The sequence below is a fragment of the Pituophis catenifer genome, unplaced genomic scaffold, assembly GCF_029215685.1.
Source record: "Pituophis catenifer annectens isolate HBS135680 unplaced genomic scaffold, rPitCat1.0.hap2 SCAF_3, whole genome shotgun sequence".
NCBI classification, from domain to species: Eukaryota; Metazoa; Chordata; class Lepidosauria; order Squamata; family Colubridae; genus Pituophis; species Pituophis catenifer.
The window spans coordinates 153,145,787-153,169,658 of record NW_027256883.1 but is presented as its reverse complement, the minus strand read 5'-3'; the positions used below and the strand labels follow the sequence as shown (position 1 = coordinate 153,169,658).

Below are 23,872 nucleotides of genomic sequence, written 5' to 3'. Positions count from 1 at the left end.
CACTAAACTTGACAAAAAGAATTTGAGACCTCGGCCACTGGTTTTCCAGGATCAAGCTTTGTCTAGATTTAATTTCAACTTCTTCAAATTTATTCAGTCCAGACTGATCTATTTGAAAGAATATATGCTTCCAAAAGATGTTGAGTTCTTCAACCACAACTGGCAAAGAACTGTGGATGATGGGAATTGTAGTCCTACAACTTTTGAAAGCACATAGGTTATGCACGCCTATACTAGGGTAGATCTCATAATTAGCCTAAAAAGTCGGTCATGCAACATGTGCATGCAATGTGGGCACACAATAAAAAGACATAAAATATAACCAAGGTACCGTATAATTAGATACATCTCTTCATTACTGATGCTATGGAAATTATAAGAACTTCTAAAATGCCACAAAATAACAGGCAATAAAACTCCAGCAGTATAAAAAGCTCCTGTGTCAAAATTCAAATGAATTAAATATATCCTCTTCAATTGACAACAGAAGCAAAAGAACAGGCTTAGATCCTTTTAATGATCAAGAGCGTATCACCACCGTATAAACCAAGGAATAATTTGTTTTAGCTCTTCATTACTGATGCTATGTAAATTATAAGGACCTCTAAAATGCCACAAAATAACAGGCAATAAAACTCCAGCAGTATAAACAGCTGCTGTGTTAAAATTCAGATGAATTAAATATATCCTCTTCAACTGAGAAGAGAACCAAAAGAACAGACTTAGATCTTTTTAATGATCAAGAACGTATTAATCAGGGCCAACAGTTCCATTATATTCACATTGGCTAAAATGAATGTATTTCATCTTACAGGAAGGGGATCTTATACTTCTTATACAATAAAATAATGCATTTTATCAATTAATGACCCGGCATCAATAAAAAAGCCTGGGGAAAAATGTTGATAGGTATTATTTAGTTCAAGCTTCTTTAATTATGTAATTAGGAATCTGGTTTTTTAGAAAAAGCCTCCAAATCATGTATACTCAAACGACATGCTTTAATGACTCTTCTCAGTATATTATTACTTGTGGTGTTTTTATTGACCCAGGATCAGATTGCCTATAGACAGAGACTTTGCATGGATAAATATAAGAAAATATGGGGTTCGTTTATAGCAAATTTAGTAGGTTAAAAAAAAGGATGATAGTCATATACGTGTATTAGAAATACACACACACACACACACATACAAAATGTAATGTTCCTTTTGTTTTTTGCTTTTTCTGTTATTTTAAAAGCAAAAACCTATTAAAAGCAATAAGATATTAAAATGTATTAACTTTATTAAAATTTATTAAAAATCCTTTTAATGAAGGAACTGCCTATGGAGTTTTCTTTCATGGAACAGTATCATCTGCAGCTTTTCCATGAATGTTACTTTTCTCCTTAGGAACATACTGGATCAACTCAAAATCCAACGATGGGAATTTCTACTAAAGGTGTGTTTTTCATGGCCCCATTCAAGCACTTATTTATTTATTATTTATTAATTTTATTTCTATACCGCCCTTCACCCGAAGGACTCAGGGCGGTGTACAGCCTGATTAAAAACACAAAGAGAGACAAAATTTAAAAATAATTTAAATTATTAAATGATAGGCTCAATTATAAAACCCCCAAATTTAAAATCTCATATTTAAAAACCAATTAAAATCTTTACATTGATAGCCCAGACTGGAGGAACAACAAGGTTTTGAGGGCACAGCGAAATACACGGAGATCAGAGATTTTACGAATTTCTGAGGGCAGTTCATTCCAAAGGGCAGGGGCTCCCACAGAGAAGGCCCTCCCCCTGGGTGTCGCCAGCTGACATAATTTGGCCGATGGCACCCTGAGGAGACCCTCTTATGAAGAATGCCATCCTATTTCTTTTGATGTCAAACGCAGGTGGGTTTCCTTTTCCTGATGTCGATGTACATAGCTAAGGCCACATGATTGCTTATTAATATATCTGCCTCAGGGGTGAAATCTAAAATTTGTTACTACCGGTTCTGTGGGCGTGGCTTGGTGGGGGGTTGGGTAATGTGACTGGGTGGGCCTGGCCAATTTTTTTTTTTTACTTTTAAAACCATTTTTTCTACAACCTCTTCGGCTAAGAGGTTGTAAAAAAATGTTTTCAAAAGGCTCTGAGGATCCAAGCTGAGTTCCCTGATCCTCTGCCGATCAGGGAACTCAGCTGGGATCGTCAGAGCATTTAAAAGAAAAAAATCCTTGTTTTCTTTTAAATGCTCTGACGATCCAAGCTGAGTTCCGTGATCAGGGAACTCAGCTTGGATCGTCAGAGCATTTAAAAGAAAACAAGGGTTTTTTTTTCTTTTAAATGTCTTTGATGAGCCTCGCAATCATCAGAGGCTTTTTTTTTTTTTTTTTTACTTTTAAAAGCATTTTTTTGGCCGAAGTTGTAGAAAAAATGCTTTTAAAAGTAAAATAAAAGCCTCTGTTGATTGTGCGGCTCAGCTGGGCATGGGAGTGGGGGATTTTTGCTACCGGTTCTCCGAACCACCTGCCTCCATCGCTACCGGATTGGGCGATCCAATCCGAACCGGGAGCATTTCACCCCTGATCTGCCTGCCTTAGATGGCCCTTAGAGGCTCTGTATAAATGATTGTGGGGGCCAAATGCTGACTCTGTAAACTACTTAGAGAGGGCTGTAAAGCGGTATACAAGTCTAAATGCTATTGCTGTACATGTGTGATTTCTGTGAGCGAGATCAGAGGAGTCATGGACCCGTTTCTCCATTCCTGAAGTGGGCCAATGTGTCAATTTTTCAACATGCAGATGATAAAAGAAATTGCCTATCTTGATTAAGCACATAAACTTTCTTTGCAATTTACAAGAACTACCAAAGAGAATAATTAGCATCAACAGGAGACCCAAATACTGAGAATTTTCTGTTCTGTGATGCAATGAAATATCTTTTTTGCAATCAGTCCAGGATTCATTACATTTAAGATCATGCAGAGCATCACCTGGAATATGCAAAACCTAAAATCCCAAGAATCCTAAGATTCTAGAAACTAAGAATCAAATCTTACTTCCATTTCCCTCATCCATGAGTCACACAGACAAGGTAAGCAGAAGAACTAAAGAAGAATGATAATAGTGGTTGATGCTCCTCTTCTGGTAGTGCTAATCATATGAGCATGGAAGAGATTTGTTAAAAATGGAGGAAGAAATAAGAAGGTACTGTACCACAAACTTTTAGAGGCTCATCGGACCAGTCCCTGCAGTCCCTGTGTGAATCGCACACCTTGACTTCCTCTATGCATTCTCCACTTTTACACTGAAATTTGGTGGGACTCTCGCACGTCGCCTCTGTTATGTCAGGCAAGGAAGGAAAAGCAGCTGAAGTTAGATTAGGTACATGAAAATGAAGATGCATTATGAATGTGATTAGAAAAAAAATGAGGTATGGTTAAGCAGTGGGATATTTAGATGTGATAGATTAGAACAAAGTCTGCTAAAGACAAAAAATATCTCTGATGAGGCCTCACTGCTGGAATATGCTAAACAGTACAGTATACTAAGATGAAGAGTGGGTTTGCTTCTTGGGAATGGAGGACTCTCTGGCATCTAAGCACTTTTTAACAGTGTTTTCTGCCACACCCCATGCCAGCAGACTTATCACACCTAGCATATCTACCATTAATGCAGCCAGCTTCATCACTGTTGTCAGGGCAATCGTGCACTTTGTTGCACTGTTTAGCTCCATGGATACAGGTCCCATCACCACACTGGAATTCATCAGGGCTGCAGGTCACCAAGGCTTAAAAACAAAAAGGAAAGCAAAAAGAACCATCATCACCTGTTGCATTCTTTTCACAGGGTTTCTAATTGTCAGTAATTCTAAAGTTCTGGGGTATCCAACACTCCGCCATTGGATTGTTACATGCTGCCCACAGACACTTTCCATGCAATGGACGCTCATATGAATTTGACAAATGAATAAATAAATCGGAGTCTGGGATCATTTCCCACTTCAGCATGGCACAAAAGAGCTGGAAAAATATTGTCTGTTTTCATTTTCATATGGTTTGTTCTTAACGATAAGTCAACTATTATGGCTAAATATGGATTTAAATCCATTGTTTAACATTCACAGTTCATTGTGTACATTGGGAATATTTCCTTAACAACTACGAGTTTTCTGACTCCTAGTTCTTCTTTTTCATTCCAAACCATTCTTTTGCTGAACGAGAATAATATTGTAATTTCATTGCAGATGTTTCATTTTTTATAACTTATACTTTATCGACATTAGTGAAAAGGCTATTAGCTAAAGCATTAGACTGAAACTTTAATATGTTGAAATATTATAGTATAATAAAATAATAATAACAAATTATTTCAGAACAAGAATAAAAAGAAAAAATTACATCCATTTATGAAGGAACACACCTGGAAGTACATAATGGTAGGCTTCTAGAAATAATAACTGACTCTCAGCAATTAAGAAGCAATTAAGACAGATAGCGAGGGAAGAGGTAAAAATTACATCTTGATGTTTAAACATTTGATACTTAAGTCCCATTTAACATTGCTTGATCTTAAAAAGCTAAACAGGATTGGAATTGGCTAGTATATAGATGGGACTTCACCAGAAAAATCTCGGTAAACCATCCTTAACTGGAAAGCAAAATGTCCTCTAGAAGAGTAATACCATTTCTGTATTATTGCTAAGAAAATTACATGTCCGCCTTCTTTAAACCAGCAGCTTGACTCAAAAGTGATCTTAACTTTATTTAATCTCCATATCCAACTCTTGAATAATAAATGGCTATTTTTAGGCCACCTATATTGCTGCTTTCTAACAATTTTTAGACCCACCCAAAACTTTTTTTTAGAAAGCACAAAACTTGTCATAGCTGAGTGTCAATGTCGACAACAGCTGCAGAAGCACAGCAAAAATGCCTCTCTGAAATCATGTATTTTCCCCTTGGAGTATAGCATCCTTATTTTAAAGGACAGAAAATCACTGCCAAAGAGTAGCTCAAGCAATATGACACAGGCACTAATTCAGATGATCCAAGAAGATTGTGACAGAATCTCCTCAGCAATTTTACTGTCACGAGGAACAGAAATTATGGCTCTTCAACATCCTGGACACAAGAAGAAGAGACTACCATGTACCCAGCAAGTATATGATATAAATTATCATTTATAATGAGATATAAATACAATTAATTAAGACTGTAAATTACAGGCATTCCAAATCACTACAGTGAACTATGCTTTGGCAAGCAGAATATTTACACAATGCTATATTCTTTATGTGATTCCTAATCTGATTCCAAAGCTCCTCAAAGAGTAAACATAGAGAAGTCTATTCACAGATCACTGTGCAAGTTAAAAAGCACATCTGTAGCAAGGATTTTATTTTATGTAGCATGTCAACACCTCTGAGAATGAACCTTCTGAATGTCTCCTACTGGGAGGTTTTTTTGTTTTTTTTATAGTTAGTGAAGTGCAACAAGAAGCACTAAACTAGACATTGTTCTGAATGGTAAATTCAGGAATTGTTCTTTTCTCCTTGGGTTTCAGGTGAAATACCAACTGCCAAGTTACAGCTCACTTCAATTTAAATCATTTTAACTTCATTAAACTTCATGGGATTGAGCTCATTTAATGAAAAAAAAAAGCAGTCTAGATAATTAGAAAATAAAGCCTTGGAATTCATGGAACCAATCTTGGCTTCACTTATCCATGAGAGTCTTCTAACATAATATTAGCAAACTATTCGGCTGGTTCATGGAAAGCCATTAACATCAGAGATAAGCCTCTGCTTAGTAATTGTGTAGACAATATTTGATACCATGCTAGAATATTAAAATGTGAATACAGAAGATAAAGTTAGAAACACAATATACACATAGGAGGAAAATATGGATGGATGGAAAAGGAAGATCTTTGCTTATAACATCACAATAAGGAAAAGTCATGATCGTGCCCTATAATCCACATAAAGGTAACAGTAATGATAAAATCTCCTTTGAGTCAAGTTGGACTCCTGATGCCTTTATAGAACCTAACCATTAAACTGCTTACTACATCAGTTCTACAGGTAGACCTCGGCTTACAACCATTTGTTTAGCGACCATTCAAAGTTACAACGGCACTGAAAAAAAGTGACTTACAACAGTTTTTCAGACTTACCACTGTTGTAGCATCCCTATGGTCATGTGATCAGAATTTGGCCACTTAGCAACTGGTTCATAATTATGATAGATGCAAATGTTCCGAAGTCATGTGGTCACCTTTCGGAAACTTCTGACAAGCAAAGTCACTTAACCACCGTCTTATTAACTGAACAACTGCAATGTTTCATTTAAAAACTGTGGCAACCAAGGTTTTAAAATGGGACGAAACTCACTTAACAACTGTCTTGCTTAGCAACAGAAATTGTGGCTGTAAGTTGAGGACTACCTACATATACACTCAGAGAAACATTTGGAACACCCAGGCCTAAGGTTCACAAGGATGCCTGCAGAACAAATCAAAACAGAAATATATCTGGAAAGGACAAGTTCTAGAGATCAGCCGTGTTCATCGAGAAAATCTGATCCATTGCAAGTTTTGTGCTGCCTTTGATAATCTTTTGCTTCACTGACTCCATTAGTAGTGATTATTCAGCAAACTTTGTTTCTCAAAACATATGAATAGATGAAGCATGCTTTATATCAGAATTGTTTTCATATTTTAATAATATAAAGGGTATTCCTAAAAACACTTTACATTTTATAGTGGGTTGCTTATCCTGAGGTCTGGATTCTTTTTAGATCGTTGAGCAGGAGATACCAGGAATTTAAATGAGAACTGTTTATCTGCCAATTATCTACCTACTGAAGTCCTTCTAAAAGGTTTAAATAGATATACACTACATAAATATAAAATATAAATATGCACACCCACGCATGCATAAATCAAGACATCAGCCGTTAGGTGTGCTCTTTTTCAACACATATTCTATTTATTTCTTTGTTCATCTGCTGCTCTCTATTTTGTTCATTTGCCAAAGCATTTTTATTTGTTTTCAGCACTAAAACGGAGCCTTCATTTTACTTTCTTCCCTCAAAAACAACTTATGACAACAGTCGGCATATGTGGCCTTGAAGCGGATTTTAAATTTAGGACACATTTCCTTTATATATGAGATACTGCAGTGTGACAGATGAGTATAAATAAAGGAAAGTTGATTATTTTAAGTTCTTTGCCAAAAAGAGATCATGATCACTAGGAATGCAAAAGATCGGAAAGCTTATCGCAGTAGATATACAAACAAACAATTGTGATCTAATGTAGATACAGCAGTTCAGGACCTGTTGGAATGAACTAGTCCCTGGGGGACCTAGCACTTTAATCTCCCTTCCCTCTTTACCACATGTCAATTCAATACTTTCTGGTTAGCTGAACCACAGTTTCCCATGATGCCTGAACTTGAGAAGCCTGGTTTGAGTATTCCCTACAAAACAAAATATCAGACTCAGAAACTGTGCTTTAATCTTTCTGACTCTATGAAGAGCTCAAACAGTTTCCCAGAGAAATGTCACTGAAAATCATGCTTTGGTAAATCAGGGTGAATTGAAATAAATCATGCGAGACAAGAAACTTCCAAGCATATATAGCTAGTTCCTGGGCCTGTGTTGAAATTTACTCTGAGTGGGGTTTGGTACTAGAAGTCTGTCAAAATGCCACACTTTGCATAAGACACTGCCTTGTACAGGTGGTCCTCGACTTACAAACACAATTGAGCCCAAAATTTCTGTGGCTAAGTGAAAATTTGTTAAGTGAGTTTTGTCCCATTTTATGACCTTTCTTGCCACGGTTGTTAAATGAATCACTGCAGTTGTTAGGTTAGTAACATGGTTGTTAAGTGAATCTGGTTTCCTCATTGACTTTGCTTGTCAGGAAGTTACAATTAGTCACATTTATTTATTTAGAAAATTTATATTTATAAATATTTATATTTATATTGCTGCCTACTCACATATGGCAACACAAGGTGGCTTACAACAGGGGTGGGCAACTGTGGCCCTTTTACAACCTGTGGACTTCAACTCCCAGAATTCCTGAGCCAGCTTGGCTGTTTCAGGAATTCTGGGAGTTGAAGTCCACAGGTTGTAAAAGGGCCACTGTTGCTCACCCTGGTTTACAAGGATGACCCCAAGCCACGGCAAACGTCATAAATATGAGTCAGTTGCCAAGCATCTGAATTTTGATCACATGGCCGTAGGGGTGTTACAACAGTCATAATTGTGAAAAGTCACTTTTTTCAGTGCCATTGTAACTTTGAACGGTCACTAAATGAACTTTGTAAGCTGAGGACTAACTGTATATATATTACATCTTCTGAAAATGGAATTAAAAACAAAGAAAGAAAAAAAAAACCAAATTCTTAAGAGTGTTCATTTCTACCTCCAGATGCAAGCTCAAGGCCTTAAAAAAAAAAAAAAAGAGAAAAATAAAAGTGAGAATAGCCAAAGAAATCCATAAAGGGATTTAAAAAAAAAAAACCAAAACAAACAAACAATAATAATAATCCAGAAGGTAAATTTTAAATTAGTGAACAGGAATTTTCTTCTGTAGCTGACAACTTAATGTATTTGCCCGATTTATATGATTTTTACTAATTCTCAATAATTTTGTAAATAAATTGCACAAGGCTTTCTTGGCAAATTAAAAAGATTCAGTCCTCAAGCAAAAATTGTCAACCAGGCAGATGTTTTTCAGCCACTCTGCTCATCCATAGTTTTGTATAAATATTTCATTTCCATGTTGCATTTATAAATATTTCAGTGAAACATTTTCTCAATTTCTGTCTGTCTGTCTCTTAAACCTTGGGTGAATGACTAGCTTAAACTACTTAAAACCTAAAAATAGATGAAACATTGTGTAAAGAGAAATGCAATATTCAATAGCTCAGGGTCCATAATAACGTGAATATTTACAGAAGAGGACCTTCAGTTTTTGGCACCCAAAGCTATTCAAGCTGCAGGTACAAGTGTTTTTCATTACAATTTAAAATGATATGCAGACAGGAATACAAACTAGACGTACCTTTTTACAGAAAACATGAATTAAAATCAACTAGCGAGTCAAATGGACCTGTTATTAATTACTCAGTTCTAGATACAATGTAGAATCAATATACAGTATTAGTCACTAGAACGTGCTTAATTTAAACCAAAAATCTTGACATCAATATTCTAGTTAGGATTAATTTCGTTTTTATAGAACAATCTTGATTGTCAGGCACTTCAACTATAATCTTGTTGATAATCTGGGCAATTTGGAACAGGGACCTAACTAACCAGATATTACATTTCAGAGGTTGAGTTATAACTTATTGCAAAATAAAAGATGCATACAAACTCTGCAAGAACCCCACCCAGAATTGAAATACAAAGGCCATCACATCAGGATCAAATGTAATGGATTGACCCCTTCCCCAAATACAGTTCAAAAATTTTGGACACTTACAACAATCTTGTTCGTCTGACTTGTCTTTGCAGTCTTCATCTCCATCACATTTCCAATTCAAATGGATACATTCCCCATTGCCACACTGGAACTCGTGAACTGCACAGGTGCTCACAATTTGTGGTTTGAGTTTGTACCCACACCTCTCCATGGACTCATCTGAGAGGTCCTCACAATCAGGCTGTTTGTCACAGACCCAAATCTGTGGGATGCACAGGCTATTGTTACACTGGAACTCATTTGGGTTGCAAGTGAAGGGAGGGCACTTTCTCTCGTCACTGCCATCACCACAATCATCGTCACCATCACAGACAAAGATTGTGGCTATGCAGGTCTTGTTGCTGCACTGGAATTCACTTGAAGAACAGACTTTGGGGGAAAAAAACAGATAAGGGTTAGCTCAAACTTATTATTTTATTTCATATTTTAAATCTTCAAAAAATCATCCTGCTCTTAACTATCTTCTCCCTACAACACTGGAAAAACATGTGCAATGCTTGCACATTTGTATTTTTTAATACTGTTCCAGCCTGATGATTCTATTTATTATGCATTTAAAAAAAAGCAATCAAAACCACTCTTGTTTTTTACTCCACTAATATAACCACCTATTCATGTTTTAGGATAATGATAGGACCATGCAATGCTTCTCCCTCTGTCCTTCATCTTTGCTCCGATTTCATAGCAACTTGAACTATCTTTTCCTGCATAGCTTGTCAACTTTTGGTAAGGGTAAACATTACATGGAAAATAAAGATACTTACTTAATTTATAAACGAATAAGAACTTATTAAAAAAAAACCTATTGATCAAGTGGAAGTCCTACATTTTGTTCCTAGTGCTGCCAATGGTAAGCTATTGGTAGTAAAGAGAACATTTAAGAGCCTTGGTGGCGCAGCAGACTAAAGTGCTGTTAAGTAGCACCAGCTGCCTGCAATTACTGCAAGTTCAAATCTCACCAGGCTCAAGGTTGACTCAGCCTTCCATCCTTCCGAGGTACATAAAATGAGGACCCGGATTGTGGGGGCAATAAGCTGACTTTGTATAAAGAAGAACACTGCTTGGGGGGGGGGCGAAAGCCCTACTAAGCAGGTATATACAAAAGTATGAAGGCTTAATGCATTGTAAGCCGCCCTGAGTCTCTAGACAGGCGGCATATAAATCAAACCAATAAACAAACAAACAAACAAACAAACAAACAAATAAACATAAGGTAAAAAGGACCTTCATATCGATGCTTTCCCCACTGGTATTCCGAGGCATACAATCTCTGGCATTACATTAAAGAAAGGAAGTTTTAACCACAATAGAGCCTGGAATTTCAATTATAAGTTGTAGAGCTTGTAAGTTTAGTTACTGTATGACAGGATTTGATCATTTTTGTGACAGACTTAAAGTGTGCCACGACATGTGGTTGTTAAACGAATCCATTCTTCTAAATGGGCTCTTTTTGCCAGAATGTGACCAAAACTGGAAACTGTCAAAAATGTCAGACATCATGGCCACGTGATTGTTGGATGCTGTCCCCAGTACTAAATGCAAGCTGGTTGCCAAGTGCCTGGAATATGAAAACATGACCAAGGGGGAGGGGTGCCAGCAGTTACAACTTCAAGGACAGGTCATAAGTAGTTATTTTTAAGTCCATCATAATTTTGAACAATTGTTAAACAACTGGTTTGTACCTGTAGCCACATTTAATAACAACCATCTATAATTAGACCAACAGATCATTCTGCCCAATTATTTTTTTACACTGTGTATAGATTTATCCATCCTTCCTCCTTGTTTCGTTTTGTGAAAGCTGAAGAGACCCAGATGTGAATCTTTTATTGATAAAGGGGCTCTTTCTCTTTTACACAGCTTTAAATATCTGAGACCAGAATTATATACCTTCTTCTAAGATTGCTTCCCATAGTATTACTGAGAGGTTGAACCATGCTGATGCGCTGGAGAAGAGCAAAGGTTCATTTGATATCTAAAGTTTCGGAGAGTTCTACCAAACTCTCACTTCCATATTACAAAGTTGGCATAAGCACAATTTTATAAGTATCAATTTTATTTCTTTCATAATTTATTATTTTAATGTTTTGACTATGTATCCCACTTTGAATGGGGAGAGTTGAGAATGCTGCAGTTTACTAAAACATATAGTTTGTAATCCCACACTATTCCTTGATATACCAAAAGAGGATATATGACATGAAGGACTATTTGTGACATGTATATGAAGAAGATGCTTTGGAATTAAGACTTGTGGCCAGCAAGTAAAGGCAGAGCTACTCAAGAACCATCACTGACTTAGGTATGAGTATAAAGAAGCAGGGAACAATAAAAATTCCCTCCATAATCCTTGCAAAGGACAACCTGAATTCACTATCCATCATTCGTAAACATTTATCAAGGCATAACAAATTAATCTATTTGTCTCATTTGGTTTAATAGTTAAAACACTGGTCTACTAGAAACTGCTGCTAAAATTTCTATGGAAATTTTTCTTGGAAGACTGATCCATTCTTTAAATACCCTAAACCTAATTTGAGAATTCATAGTGACTTATTCTGAGCACTCTGCTTAACAGTCCTTAAGAAGTACAGTCTTTGTAAAAAAAGAAAAAAAAAAGCCAAGAATTCAAATGAAGGTACTACTATTGATTCCTTTTCTCTACTTCCTATATTTAACTCATCCCAATTACTTCTTTATTCTAACTTGAACAATGTAACTGTTTCTCAAGTCTATCATTCAACATAACTGTCCTTGACAGTCACTACCAATTCAGAGCCTCTACAGCATTAATGTCAAGTAAATATCATTTTACCTTTGTAGGTTTCTAAAAATATTACATATTTGCTTATTCAAAAATGCTGTGCCAAAATCTGCCTTACAATTCCTACGAACATTTCTTTCTTCATTAAAGAAGTGGTTTTAAAACCATTTTTTCAGGATGCTAGAAAATTTCTTTAGAAAGTCTCTCTCTCTCTCTCTCTCTCTCTCTCTCTCTCTTTTGAGATTATTTTGGTTTTATTGTAATATACCGTGTTTTCCTGAAAATAAGACCCTGTCTTATATTTTTTGAACCCTGATATAAGCGCTTGGCCTTATTGCCATGCGCTCAAAAGCCCGATTGGGCTTATTATCAGGGGATGTCTTATTTTGGGGGGAAACAGGGCAATACCTTAGCACTTTCTAACTAATTGTATGAATACCATACTCTTTTCACAAAGGCTGCAACATCAGAACTATCTTCTACTTCAGCAGCAAATATTATTTCATTAAATGGAATAAGAGCCTATTCCAAAAAAATGTAGAATTGTTCTGCTTGACATTTCTATTTGCAGGCTTAATGCCAGTTCTCATAGCTTGAGTGAGAGACACCCCTTGGGATTCTTTGCTGTCACTTTTTGTTTTAACTCCACTAAGTAACATTTTCATCATTAGAAGCTGACCATTCCTAGAGTTGTGAGCTGTAGGGCTCAATAAAACGAAAACTATATGGAATGTAGAAAAATGGGATTTTTCACTTGCTTGAGATAGGTAGCTGTAGAACGAATGAACGAACCAATTGCACGAATAAATAAATGGATAAAGAGGATTTCGCTTGCCAAGATAATCTGAAGAAAAGACTCAACTAAGAAAAATCTTCCTTTGATGATATTTATTCTTTTAATGTATACTGTATAGTCAAGGTTGTGTCTGTGAATCATTAGGAAACTCCTAGGGACCATTTTGATCCAGCTATCTTGTGCAGTGATCACAATGGTGTCTTGGGAAACAGAGCTTGTTCAACTGGAAGTTCAAGAGGTAGACACTGAAATGAGCTGAAAGCTGCATGTCTTGCCCTTTAGGGAAAGGGGGATGAATAATTCTGAACATTCATTCATATTAATTCACTGAAAAAAATATAAATTTAATGCTATACTGGCAATTGTTTAACATTAAAACTGAACTAAAAATGGCCAAGATGGTTTAAACGTTCTTCCAAACATGAAAGAAATCAAATGTCATATGAAACTGGGGGAGTCCTAGAATTATATCATGTAAACTAGTCACGGGATAGAACTGTACAATTCAGAGAACTGTTGCATCTAAAGTCTGATGAGCAACTATATGGCCAGATAGCCGAAGGCTACAAAAAAAGCTGTTGCAGTTAGAGGCCTGGCAGGGTGTGGGGTCAGGATCTGAAAGCCATAACACTATTTTGCTGAGAATTTCTCTGCCCTCAGTTTGGCTTTTCTAAGTGGCAATTTCATTCTCCTCCAAATGTTAAGTAGGTTGCAGAATTTCAGAGCGTGTTCTGAACTTCCTAAGAAGGATGCACTGGGTAAATGCTCAGTGAAGTATGCAGGGATTTGGCTTCTGAATGGCATCGATAAGCCCTTTTGCAATAAATTAAAAATTCCTCTGGAAGTCACTATGTAACATTTACAAATAATTAGGCCTTTCTGAGAGGATTTCACACTTCCTCCCATCTCTGCTTGCCACATTTAGAGTTAGACTATCTGTAGCAATTCACATGAAAACTTATAGGTATTCCAGCTGCAACTTTTTCAGCCAAAAAGGAAATCTATTTCCACATTAAAGAGTTCCCACAAAATAAGCTTAAATATATGCAATTTCTTTTTAATTAAAGGGGAAGAATAAACTTTGAAACTACTGTAACCAATTGTTTTACAGTAACCCCAAATGAAAAGAAAAATAATCCTGAGAATGACATTTGAATCAGTGGTGGGCTGCCCCTAGTTCGGACCGGTTCTATAGAATCGGTAGTAAAACCTGCGGGAGGCTCCGCCCACTGACCCCAACATCATCAGGAAGCTTCTGCACATGTGCAGAAGCACGCGCAGCCCCGTTGCAAACCGGTAGTAAAGGTAAGTAGAACCCACCCCGATTTGAATCATTTTAAAAGCCAACAGTTACATTCTCATTGTTCCTTATGCCCTATGTCATAATAAACAACATAGCTTGCAAAAAGATGACAGGAATCAGAATGTCAAATCTGGAAATACATTTTGGAGATCTCTGAATACTAGATAAAGATTATAACAGATTGCAGCTCTAGAGCTTCAGGTTTTGATCTTTACATAATAAGTAGAATTTCTTGGAACCATCTCCTTCCATTTTAATATGGGTTTTCCCCTGATACTAGTTCTACCATATATGAAATTGAAGACTAAAAGTCAGAGTAAACTAGCGTGTCTTTATTTAATTAGGGTATTGCCTTGTTATCTCTGAATACCCAGTCATAGGAAGACTTACAAATGACTCCAGAAAAAAGGTGCCAGGGTTTGAATTACTACATCAGCAATGGGCAATCCTGAATAGGATTTACACCGCACACAGCGTCTGCTGGGACTCTGTATAAATGGACCATAGTATCCTCTCCTCAGTGTGACTGCGGGGACCCATGTCAAACTATAGATCACATTGTGACCAGTTGTAAGCAGTCCAGTATCTGATTTTTTAAAAATGATGTTGCGCTTCAGATGGCCTAGACATTTTAACATTTATATTATATAGTGTTTTACTAATCTAGGTAATTTGTTACTATATATTGCTAGCCCATGTATGATATGCCATCCGCTAAATAAATAAATATTATACTGATACATTGACAGAAACTGACTGAAGTATAGGAGTATTATTTATTTATTTACATTTAGTATGTCTATTCCAAAAGATAAGGCAGGGGGATTCCATAACCTCTTTCCTATACTCATTTTGATATAAATAATTCCCCTGCTCCCTTTTACAGCCAAATAGGAAACAGAAATTATATTAAATTGCATGCTTTTTAAAAACAAACTAGAAATTTATTTCTCTTAGCTGCTTCGAAGAATTTTACTTGTAGGTATTTTTAGAATCTTCTTTAACCCAAATCTTACACATTTCAGATTGAATGAATGGAATGATCTGAGTGGATTTATATCAAACTATTCCTGATCTTGTCCTTTCCAGGTGTATTGGATTACAACTCCCATCATTCACAACCAACCACAGTACTTATGAATAATTGTTTTGTAGTCCAACAATTCTGGAGAATAAAATATTGAAAATGTCTGGGTTATATGTTCAAGAGGTAAAGTTTAAAGACAGATTATGTACCCTTCTCTTAATTATTGTTCCCCTTATAGACTAAATGGTTAATGTTTTACAGTTCAGCTATTCCTGTGCTTAAGGGGAAATCTGAAATTTCTTAAAATCTTCTTATGCACCCAAACGTTTAAAATGAATTTTAGAGATTAAAAACTTGAGTTAAGAAGCTTCTGTGAAGGTATTTTACCTTCTCAGATCTGTAAAAAAAAAACTCCAGTAGAAGATGACCTCATAAACCTATATGAATTACTTCTAAACTTTAATGTAAGAAGCTTAAGACACAATTATTATGCTTTTCTGCTGGTATTTTGGCACCAGTTCCAAATTGCCAGTACTCCTAAGAGTTCAGAACTTCTAAATATCTCCAAGTTTCTAAATGCCCCATAATTACAGAACTGATATTTTCTGGCAATCAGTCCTATTTTAAATTGTTTCTTGATAAAATACTGCTGACAAATTCATTTTGCTTAATGGCTTAGCCAAAAATAATCTTGGTTCCCCATTCCCTTATTAGCTAATAATTTGCAGTGGCATGGATTTTGCTGAAAAGTTCAAAGTATTTTGATACATATGAAAGATGCAGTGATTGTGACACCACTAATGGAACACTCCAACAATATCCTTTTATCTGGCCATTTAATAAGTATTTTTAGCTCATCGCCACTCTTCTATCTGTGAATTTGCAAACAATTTTTTACAATTTGGAATTGTAAAAAATGACCCTGCAGCAGCCAGTGATACAGTTCTTCCTCATCTCCTATTCGGCTATATGCATGCACATCAAAAGTCATCTCAAATAATAATAAATATATTAATATATATTATTTATAATAAATATAATATTAAATGACCATAATTGAGATATAACAATGTTGGCATACACTATTTCCTTGTGTTTTTATAAAAATTTATAAACAAGTGAAAAGGTATTAATTTTAGATCAATTAATTTTCGATCAGCTTCCTAGATTCCAAGAAAGTCTATTAAAAGTTACCAACTTTTCATAATAAATTAAGAGTATTCTGGATAAAATTGTGCATAGGTATATTGATTACTGCCTGGAAAAAAACTTAGTTTAGCCTTAAAAGCAATTTGCAGAATTTTATCATTATAAACACCACAACTAGAGCACGTAGGCAAATAAAGCAAACAAGTTTGTTTTAAAATGGACAACCCTTTCAAGCACTGACCCCCATCCCTAAATCTTTCACTGGAGTAATAGGTAAGAACTCATATACAGATAATCCTCAATTTATGACCACTTGTTCAGTGACCGTTCAAAAATATGACAGTGCTAAATGAGGGGAACTTGTGACTGGTCTGCAAAGTTGCAGCATCGCTACAGTCACTTGATCGCAATCTGGGTGTTTGGCTTGCAATTTCAATGTCGCAAGCCATGGTCACATGATCACCATTGGTGATCTTCCCTGTCTGCTTCCCACAAGCAAAATCAATGGGGAAGCTAAAAGGGAAGGTCACAAGTCACTCCCATAAGTTTCTCCTTGGAGCTCACTACAGGGCATGAGATGTCAAGGATCTTGTATTCTGACATGCTCTCTGTAATTCAGCACTCACCTGTGGCCCCTGCCAGCCCACCCACACTCCCAAGCTGCTGCCTGTGGCTCTCACCACCTTGCCCATGGTCCAACACCTGCCTGTGGCACACCCTACCCTTCACACTACTTGTTCTGGGCTCCTGTATCTTCCCATTTAATGACACATGCATTCCTGGTGTTACAATGGCAACTAGAATAGAATAGAATAGAATAGAATAGAATAGAATAGAATAGAATAGAATAGAATAGAATAGAATAGAATAGAATAGTTGGAAGGGACCTTGGAGGTCTTCTAGTCCAACCCCCTGCTTAGGCAAGAAACCCTACACCACTTCAGACAAATGGTTATCCAACATCTTCTTTAAAATTTCCAGTGTTGGAGCATTCACAACTTCTCGAGGCAAGTTGTTCCACTGATTAATTGTTCTAACTATCAGGAAATTTTTCCTTAGTTCTAGGTTGCTTCTCTCCTTGATTAGTTTCCACCCATTGCTTCTTGCTCTACCCTCAGGTGCTTTGGAGAATAGTTTGACTCCCTCTTCTTTGTGGCAACCCCTGAGATATTGGAACATTGCTATCATGTCTCCACTAATCCTTCTTTTCATTAAACTAGGATTGCCATTGCTGAGCATTGCTGTCATGTGATATTGCACTTTACAACCTCATCACTTAGTGGCAGCAATCCTGGCTGCTGTCACAAGCTGAGGATGACCTGTAGTTTCTTGGATTGTATGAATCCATTAACTCTAGTTTATAAGCTATCACTTATGGTTTAGTACACTGTGTAAACACAGATAATTGAGAACTATTCAGTAACTCAGGGTTAGCGAACTATGGCTTAACATGATTTAGATGTTAATCTATACTTCTATTTAGGTCTAGAAATTTGATTGGTATTTTCAGAGTGACAAAGGTTTAACATCTGAGTAAGACCCCATAATGCATTTGTTCTTCATTTTCTAAAGTATAATTTATTTAACTGGTGAATAAATCACCCATATATAAATCATGATAATTTTAGGAGAGCTAATAAAGATAATATTCTTTTCTCTGAAAAGATAACAAAAATATATGGTTGTACGGTACATTATTACGTGGAGGTACATACAGAATTGCATAGAGGACATATCTAGTTCAAATAAAACCTTCCAATTTGTTACTCACAAGCTGATTTATTAGTTCATTTAAACTTTTCTGCCCTCGGACCAAGACATTGGGTATTGTGATCAATTAGCATTTTGAGTGTTATTTTCCATTTGTACAGTAATTGTTCTGAAAATGGAGGAAATTGTTTCCAGTTATTCTCCAGCTCAGAGGAGACCTGTCAGCTATATTGGTAATTTTACATGTCCAATTAGCTTGGTAGATTCCCCAGAAACAAATGAGGCTGTGATAGTCTATTAGCTCACATGTTGGAGTTGTTAACCATTTCACATAATGAGAATATGCCTTAGAAAAATGCATTGTGGCAGGAAGTACTATTCCTGAAACAGTTAGTGTGACATCTTAGAATAGTTTCCTTGGAACCATTTTGAATCCCAAAGAATTTCTGAAATACACTTTTTAAAATGACTATGGAGGGAAATATAAATGTGGGACGTTGAGTACTGCCTTGTACAGGTAGTCCTTGACTTACAACTGTTGGTTTAGTGACCATTCAAAGTTATAATAGCACTGAAAAAAGTGACATGACTATTTTTTCATACTTATGACCATTGCAGCATTTCCATGGTCATGTGATCAAAATTCAGATGCTTGACAACTGACTCATATTTATGACGGTTGCTGTGTCCATGGTCATGTGATCATCTTTTGTGACCATCTGACAAGCAAAGTCTGTGGGGAAGCCAGATTCACTCAACAACTGTGTCACTAACTTAACAACTGCAATGATTCACTTAACAACTGTCTCACTTATCAACAGAAATTTGGGGCTCAATTATGGTCATAAATAGAGGACTACCTGTACAGTGGAATCTCTCTTTCACAGCTTTTCTGGAAGGGATTTTGATACATCAAGAAATGGAGATGGCAAGCACATTATGGGCTAAAGAAGAATTACACAAACGGAATTATCAAGCCTCCAAAAATGTTTCATGCAATTCCCAGAGACTTTAAAATGATGTTTCTAAGCTTTAATTTCTAGTGAGGCAGAAGAGAAAAATTATAAAGACATAAAAAGACATAAATTACCAGATTTCATTTTAATTAAATGTATATAAATGTATGTGGAAATGAAATGAAATCAGATTTAGTTCTTGTTTCAGCTCCATCCCCCGATTTTAGGGAGCTGCCTCCATCAAAATCCCTGGCAGCTCAGGAATGGATATCCTAGGCCCATGATGGTAAACCTATGGCACGTGTGCCAGAGATGGCACGCAGCGTTCTCTTTGTGGGCACACGAGCCGTCACCCCAGTTCAGCTCCGCTGCGCATGCGTGTGCGCCTCCCGACGGCCAGCTGGTCTTCGGGTCTCTGCTGCACAGGTATGGGGGTAGGGCGCATGCAGGGGGACGTGCACATGAATGCATGGGGGGCAGGGCGCATGCAAGGGGGTCATGCGTGCATTGCATTTTGGGGGTTTGGGTGTGCCTGCGAGCATTTGCGCGTGCGCTTTGGGCACTCGATCCGGAAAAGGTTAGCCATCGCTGCCCTAGACCCAGAAAAGTTGCTTAGGTGGCAGCTCCACTTGAAGATGAAAAAATATTAATTGCTAGGTTATACTTCTCTTTTCAGCCTTTTCAAATAAAGGAATTTTGTGAGCACATAAATTTATGCTATTCTACAACTGTCTTCCACATAACCACTAACAGAATTGCAATGCAAAGAATGATCTTTGGGAGGAGGTTGCTTCAAGTAGGTTTTAGACTCCTGGCAACTGCCTGGATAAGTCCCTGCAGTTTTCTTGATGGTTTGGTACTACCCCTTTCCTGAGAAGACCTGAGAAAAAGTGACTGACCAATGTCACTCAGCTGGCTTCATGTCTAAGGCGGTACTAGAACTCACCATCTTCCATTTTCTAGCCTGGTGCCTTAACTACTCGTCCAAACTGGCTCTCCTAAATGATGACTAACTTTCATAAAATCAGTAATTGCTCCTTTTAATAGTCTTATGTACATGTGATCAAAATATTATATAGTTCAATGAGGCAGACTGGTGTTACTCATAGAGAATTAATTTTGACTTAAATATTTCTATTTTTTTGTTTGTTTGTTCCAGTTTGGTTTAAATTGATTACATACAGTTATTTCATTTGACACCGTTGAAAAGAAGAGATGTGATAGTTAGTACTGCTATGTTGAAATAAGTTAATTTGTTCCCTTATTTTGAAACGATTAAACATTCAACTATATTAGACCATAATTTCTGTAAAATTCAATGGAATGTTAGGCACATTTATGACATACATAATACATTTTTTATGTATTAAATATGAATGAATTTTCAGTTTTTCCCTGAATATTCTAGTAATAGCTAGATCAGTATTTGCTAGACATTGGAAAATATATAGAAATCAAACTAAAAGGCAGACAGTTGAGTGTTAACGAAATACCATTCTTAAAACCTTCCTTTCAGATGAATAAAATTAATGAAATATAGATATCAATATTGCATGATATAAAAATAGAATATTGGATTCTCACATTCTTAAAATGGGTTCAGGTGAATAATCACTTAGGAAAAAAATATTAGTGTCTAACATTTAGTATACGGAAATACATATTCAAATTACGACTAACAGTATTTAAATCTTTAAAAAAGAAACAGATCATATTATATTTCAAATTCTGAAACAAATTAATGGCCAGGAGATAAAACATATCCTGGCAATACATGTCAAAAACATCAGTTTCTGAATCAATGGACAAAATAAGAATAACATAGCTTGAGCCAAAGGAATTTAAAAAAAAAAAACAGTTTGAAAGAAAAACCTTGCAGCTATGACCATTTAAGCTCCCAGCGGTACAACTATGCTGAATAATGATATACCAAGCAATGTTCCCAGAATATGTTAATGAGGTCATTACACCATAAAATCTCTATTTCCATTAATTTAATTCTCTCTAGAAATACTCTAGTGGGGCAGGAAGGCAGGCAGGCAGAGACAGACAGACACCCTGATTCCAAGCATTTAATATATTTTGACATTAACCCTTTTTCCTATTCTTCCTAGTGTTTTTACGCAAGTACTTTTTTTCCAGATTAATCGAGTGTTAATCCATTAGTTGTGACAGGAATTGACCGACTGGCTTGTCACCCAAGCTTGACAGCAGGGGCTGAGGGACAGTGACTGGCCCAAAGTCACCTAGGCAGCTTTCAGGCCTAAGGCAGAATTAGAACACAGAGTCTCTTGGTTTCCAGCCTGGTGCCTTAATCACTAAACCAAACTCACTTATAAACTCCACTAGTATAGCAACTTAGTTTAACTTAACAAAATTAAACTTAGTTTAATTTTGGCTTAATTGGAATAGTCTAAATTATATTTGTACCATGTTCCTATGCCATTTCTTATAAGAAAGTATCATGAAGTGTGTCATTATAAAATATAATGAAATAAATAACAATTTTTTTTTTAAAAGGATGAAGTGAAATGAAAACAAGAACAGGGTTTTTTAAATGCAAAACCTTGGAAAAGTGCCAAGATGGTGCCTGTAGGGTATGGCAGGGATGGCTGGGGAATGCAGGGTGGCCCAAAAGGCACAGAAGGAGGTGGGGCAAATGAGAGGCAGTGTTGAATTGGAGATGTGCATAGCAGGAGAGGAGAAGTATGAGGTTCTCACCTAATGACCGCCACCAGGACTATCAGAAGCACTTTGCTTAGTGATGAAATTGCCAATTATAACTGAGGACTACCTGTATAATTTATTCTACATCGCTCCAAAGGTAATACTAGAACTTATTGGTTAAAATTACATGGTAGATTGTTTGGGTTGGGCAATTCCTAAGCATCTTATCCTATGCCAAATAGCTTTATATATATATATATTCACTTGGGAGTTTATCTCCTGGATTCTACTGCCAGGAACAAGTAATTTTTTCCAATTTACAGTGGAATATTTTACAATGGAATCAGGGGAAACTTACAATATAAATTCATTTAACAAGATGTTATACAGATAATGTAGCAGATGACCAGGTTGAGCCTGAGGGAAGGGTCAAATGCATCATAAGTTACGAGTCCCTGCACGCCCACAAGAGGTCTAAATCCATCCCACTTTGAATACCTTCTGAATTCCCGCTCATTTCCTGGGACCATTAGTAGCTCTGATTTTTGTTAAGAGCTTAAGCTTGCAATAAATCTTTTTATTCATTTGAACTGCCTGATTCTCCTGATTTCCCTGGCGCTTGATAGATAGTCCTCAATTTACAACTATAATTGAGCCCACAATTTCAGTAAATTATGATGATTGTAAAGGGGGTCACTATATATGACCAAGTCCAATTTTATGATTTTTGTGGCAGTTATTAAGCGAACATTGTGGTCATTAAGCAAACCTATCATTTGCTATGGGCATTTTTTACCAGAAACTGGAAGTAATAGTTTCTGGGGGGAAAAAAGATAAATTGCAGTCATGGGACTGCAAATATCTGTAAATGTGGGCTGATTGCCCAATCCCCAAAATGCAGTCATGTGACTGTGAACGATGTGAGAACTTTGAATCACAGTCTTAAGTAGTTTTTTCAGGGTCCATCAGAATTTTGAAGGGTCATAAGTCAAGTATTACCTATAGTTACAAAATATGTTAGTGGCACAACATATTATGGTGGAATCATCCAATGGTGTGTGTAGGTTTGCTTGTTTCCACTGAAAGATTGACTGACAAAGAGTAGCCTTGTGATGAACGCTGTAATCATATACATCACAAATGTTTGGTTTAAATTTGTGATTTCATTTCCTGTATGCCAGGAAAAGCTCAGCTTGATTACAAAAACTTTTTATCAGTTCTCATTCTAGAAATTCATTAGAATGGTAGTTATGTTCCAGCCATAATGCATAAACCAAGTTCAGCACATAAAAAGAAGTAAAATGAGTTTATATTATGTATTCTTTGTGGGATTAACTATTGCCTTGGGAAAGGGCTTTTTTAAACTTCTTTTGGTGTCCCACCTCAGTCTTTAGATTTCCAACGTACTGTAAATTAAATGGAGAGAAGGTCTCTGCTTTTTATAATCAAACCCCTTTGCATCTTTTGTTTATTCTACCACTAATGTTTCAGAGCAGTTCAAACTGGAGGTTCTCTACTGAAGGGACATAATAATAATAGAATATGTAGAATTAGTGGGACTTAATAGTAGAGTTGGTATTATTGGTTTGACTTGCTGTTTTGCTTCTGTAAAAACTGCTTTGCTAAGAATTAGAATTGTCTCTGCCATTTGCTTCTACCAGTGATCTCACCTCTGGGTTATTTTGTTTTTATGTACCACTCTGTGCCTGGTGGATATCTCAAAAAGCGGGGTTGCTGAGCACCCCACCTTCCTTGCTGCACTGCTAAAGGAAGGGATAGGCCAGGGGGGCAGCATTGGGTACTAAGCTGATGTCTCTGAAGGTATAAAAGGACATCATAGCTTCCCCAAGGTGTGGCTGTTTCCTCACATGCATTGTATCTGTATGTTTGTTTGTTTGTTTTTTCTTTAATTTTGATTTATATGCCGCCCTTCTCCGGAGACTCAGGGCGGCTTACAATGCGTTAAGCAATAGCCTTCATACTTTTGTATATTTATACGAAGTCAGCTTATTGCCCCCA

At 36.5% G+C, this 23,872-nt stretch overlaps 1 protein-coding gene across 1 annotated transcript in view; it reads right to left on the bottom strand.

Annotated features, from left to right (window-relative positions):
- The window catches only part of LRP8 (LDL receptor related protein 8), a 200,991-nt gene that overhangs the window by 19,069 nt on the left and 158,050 nt on the right, over window positions 1-23,872 (bottom strand). The window contains exons 5-6 of the mRNA XM_070939536.1: window positions 9,482-9,850; window positions 3,648-3,770 (exon numbers count right to left, since the gene is read on the bottom strand). Coding sequence (XP_070795637.1) covers window positions 3,648-3,770; window positions 9,482-9,850 — 492 coding nt within the window. The remainder of the gene's footprint in view (window positions 1-3,647; window positions 3,771-9,481; window positions 9,851-23,872) is intronic.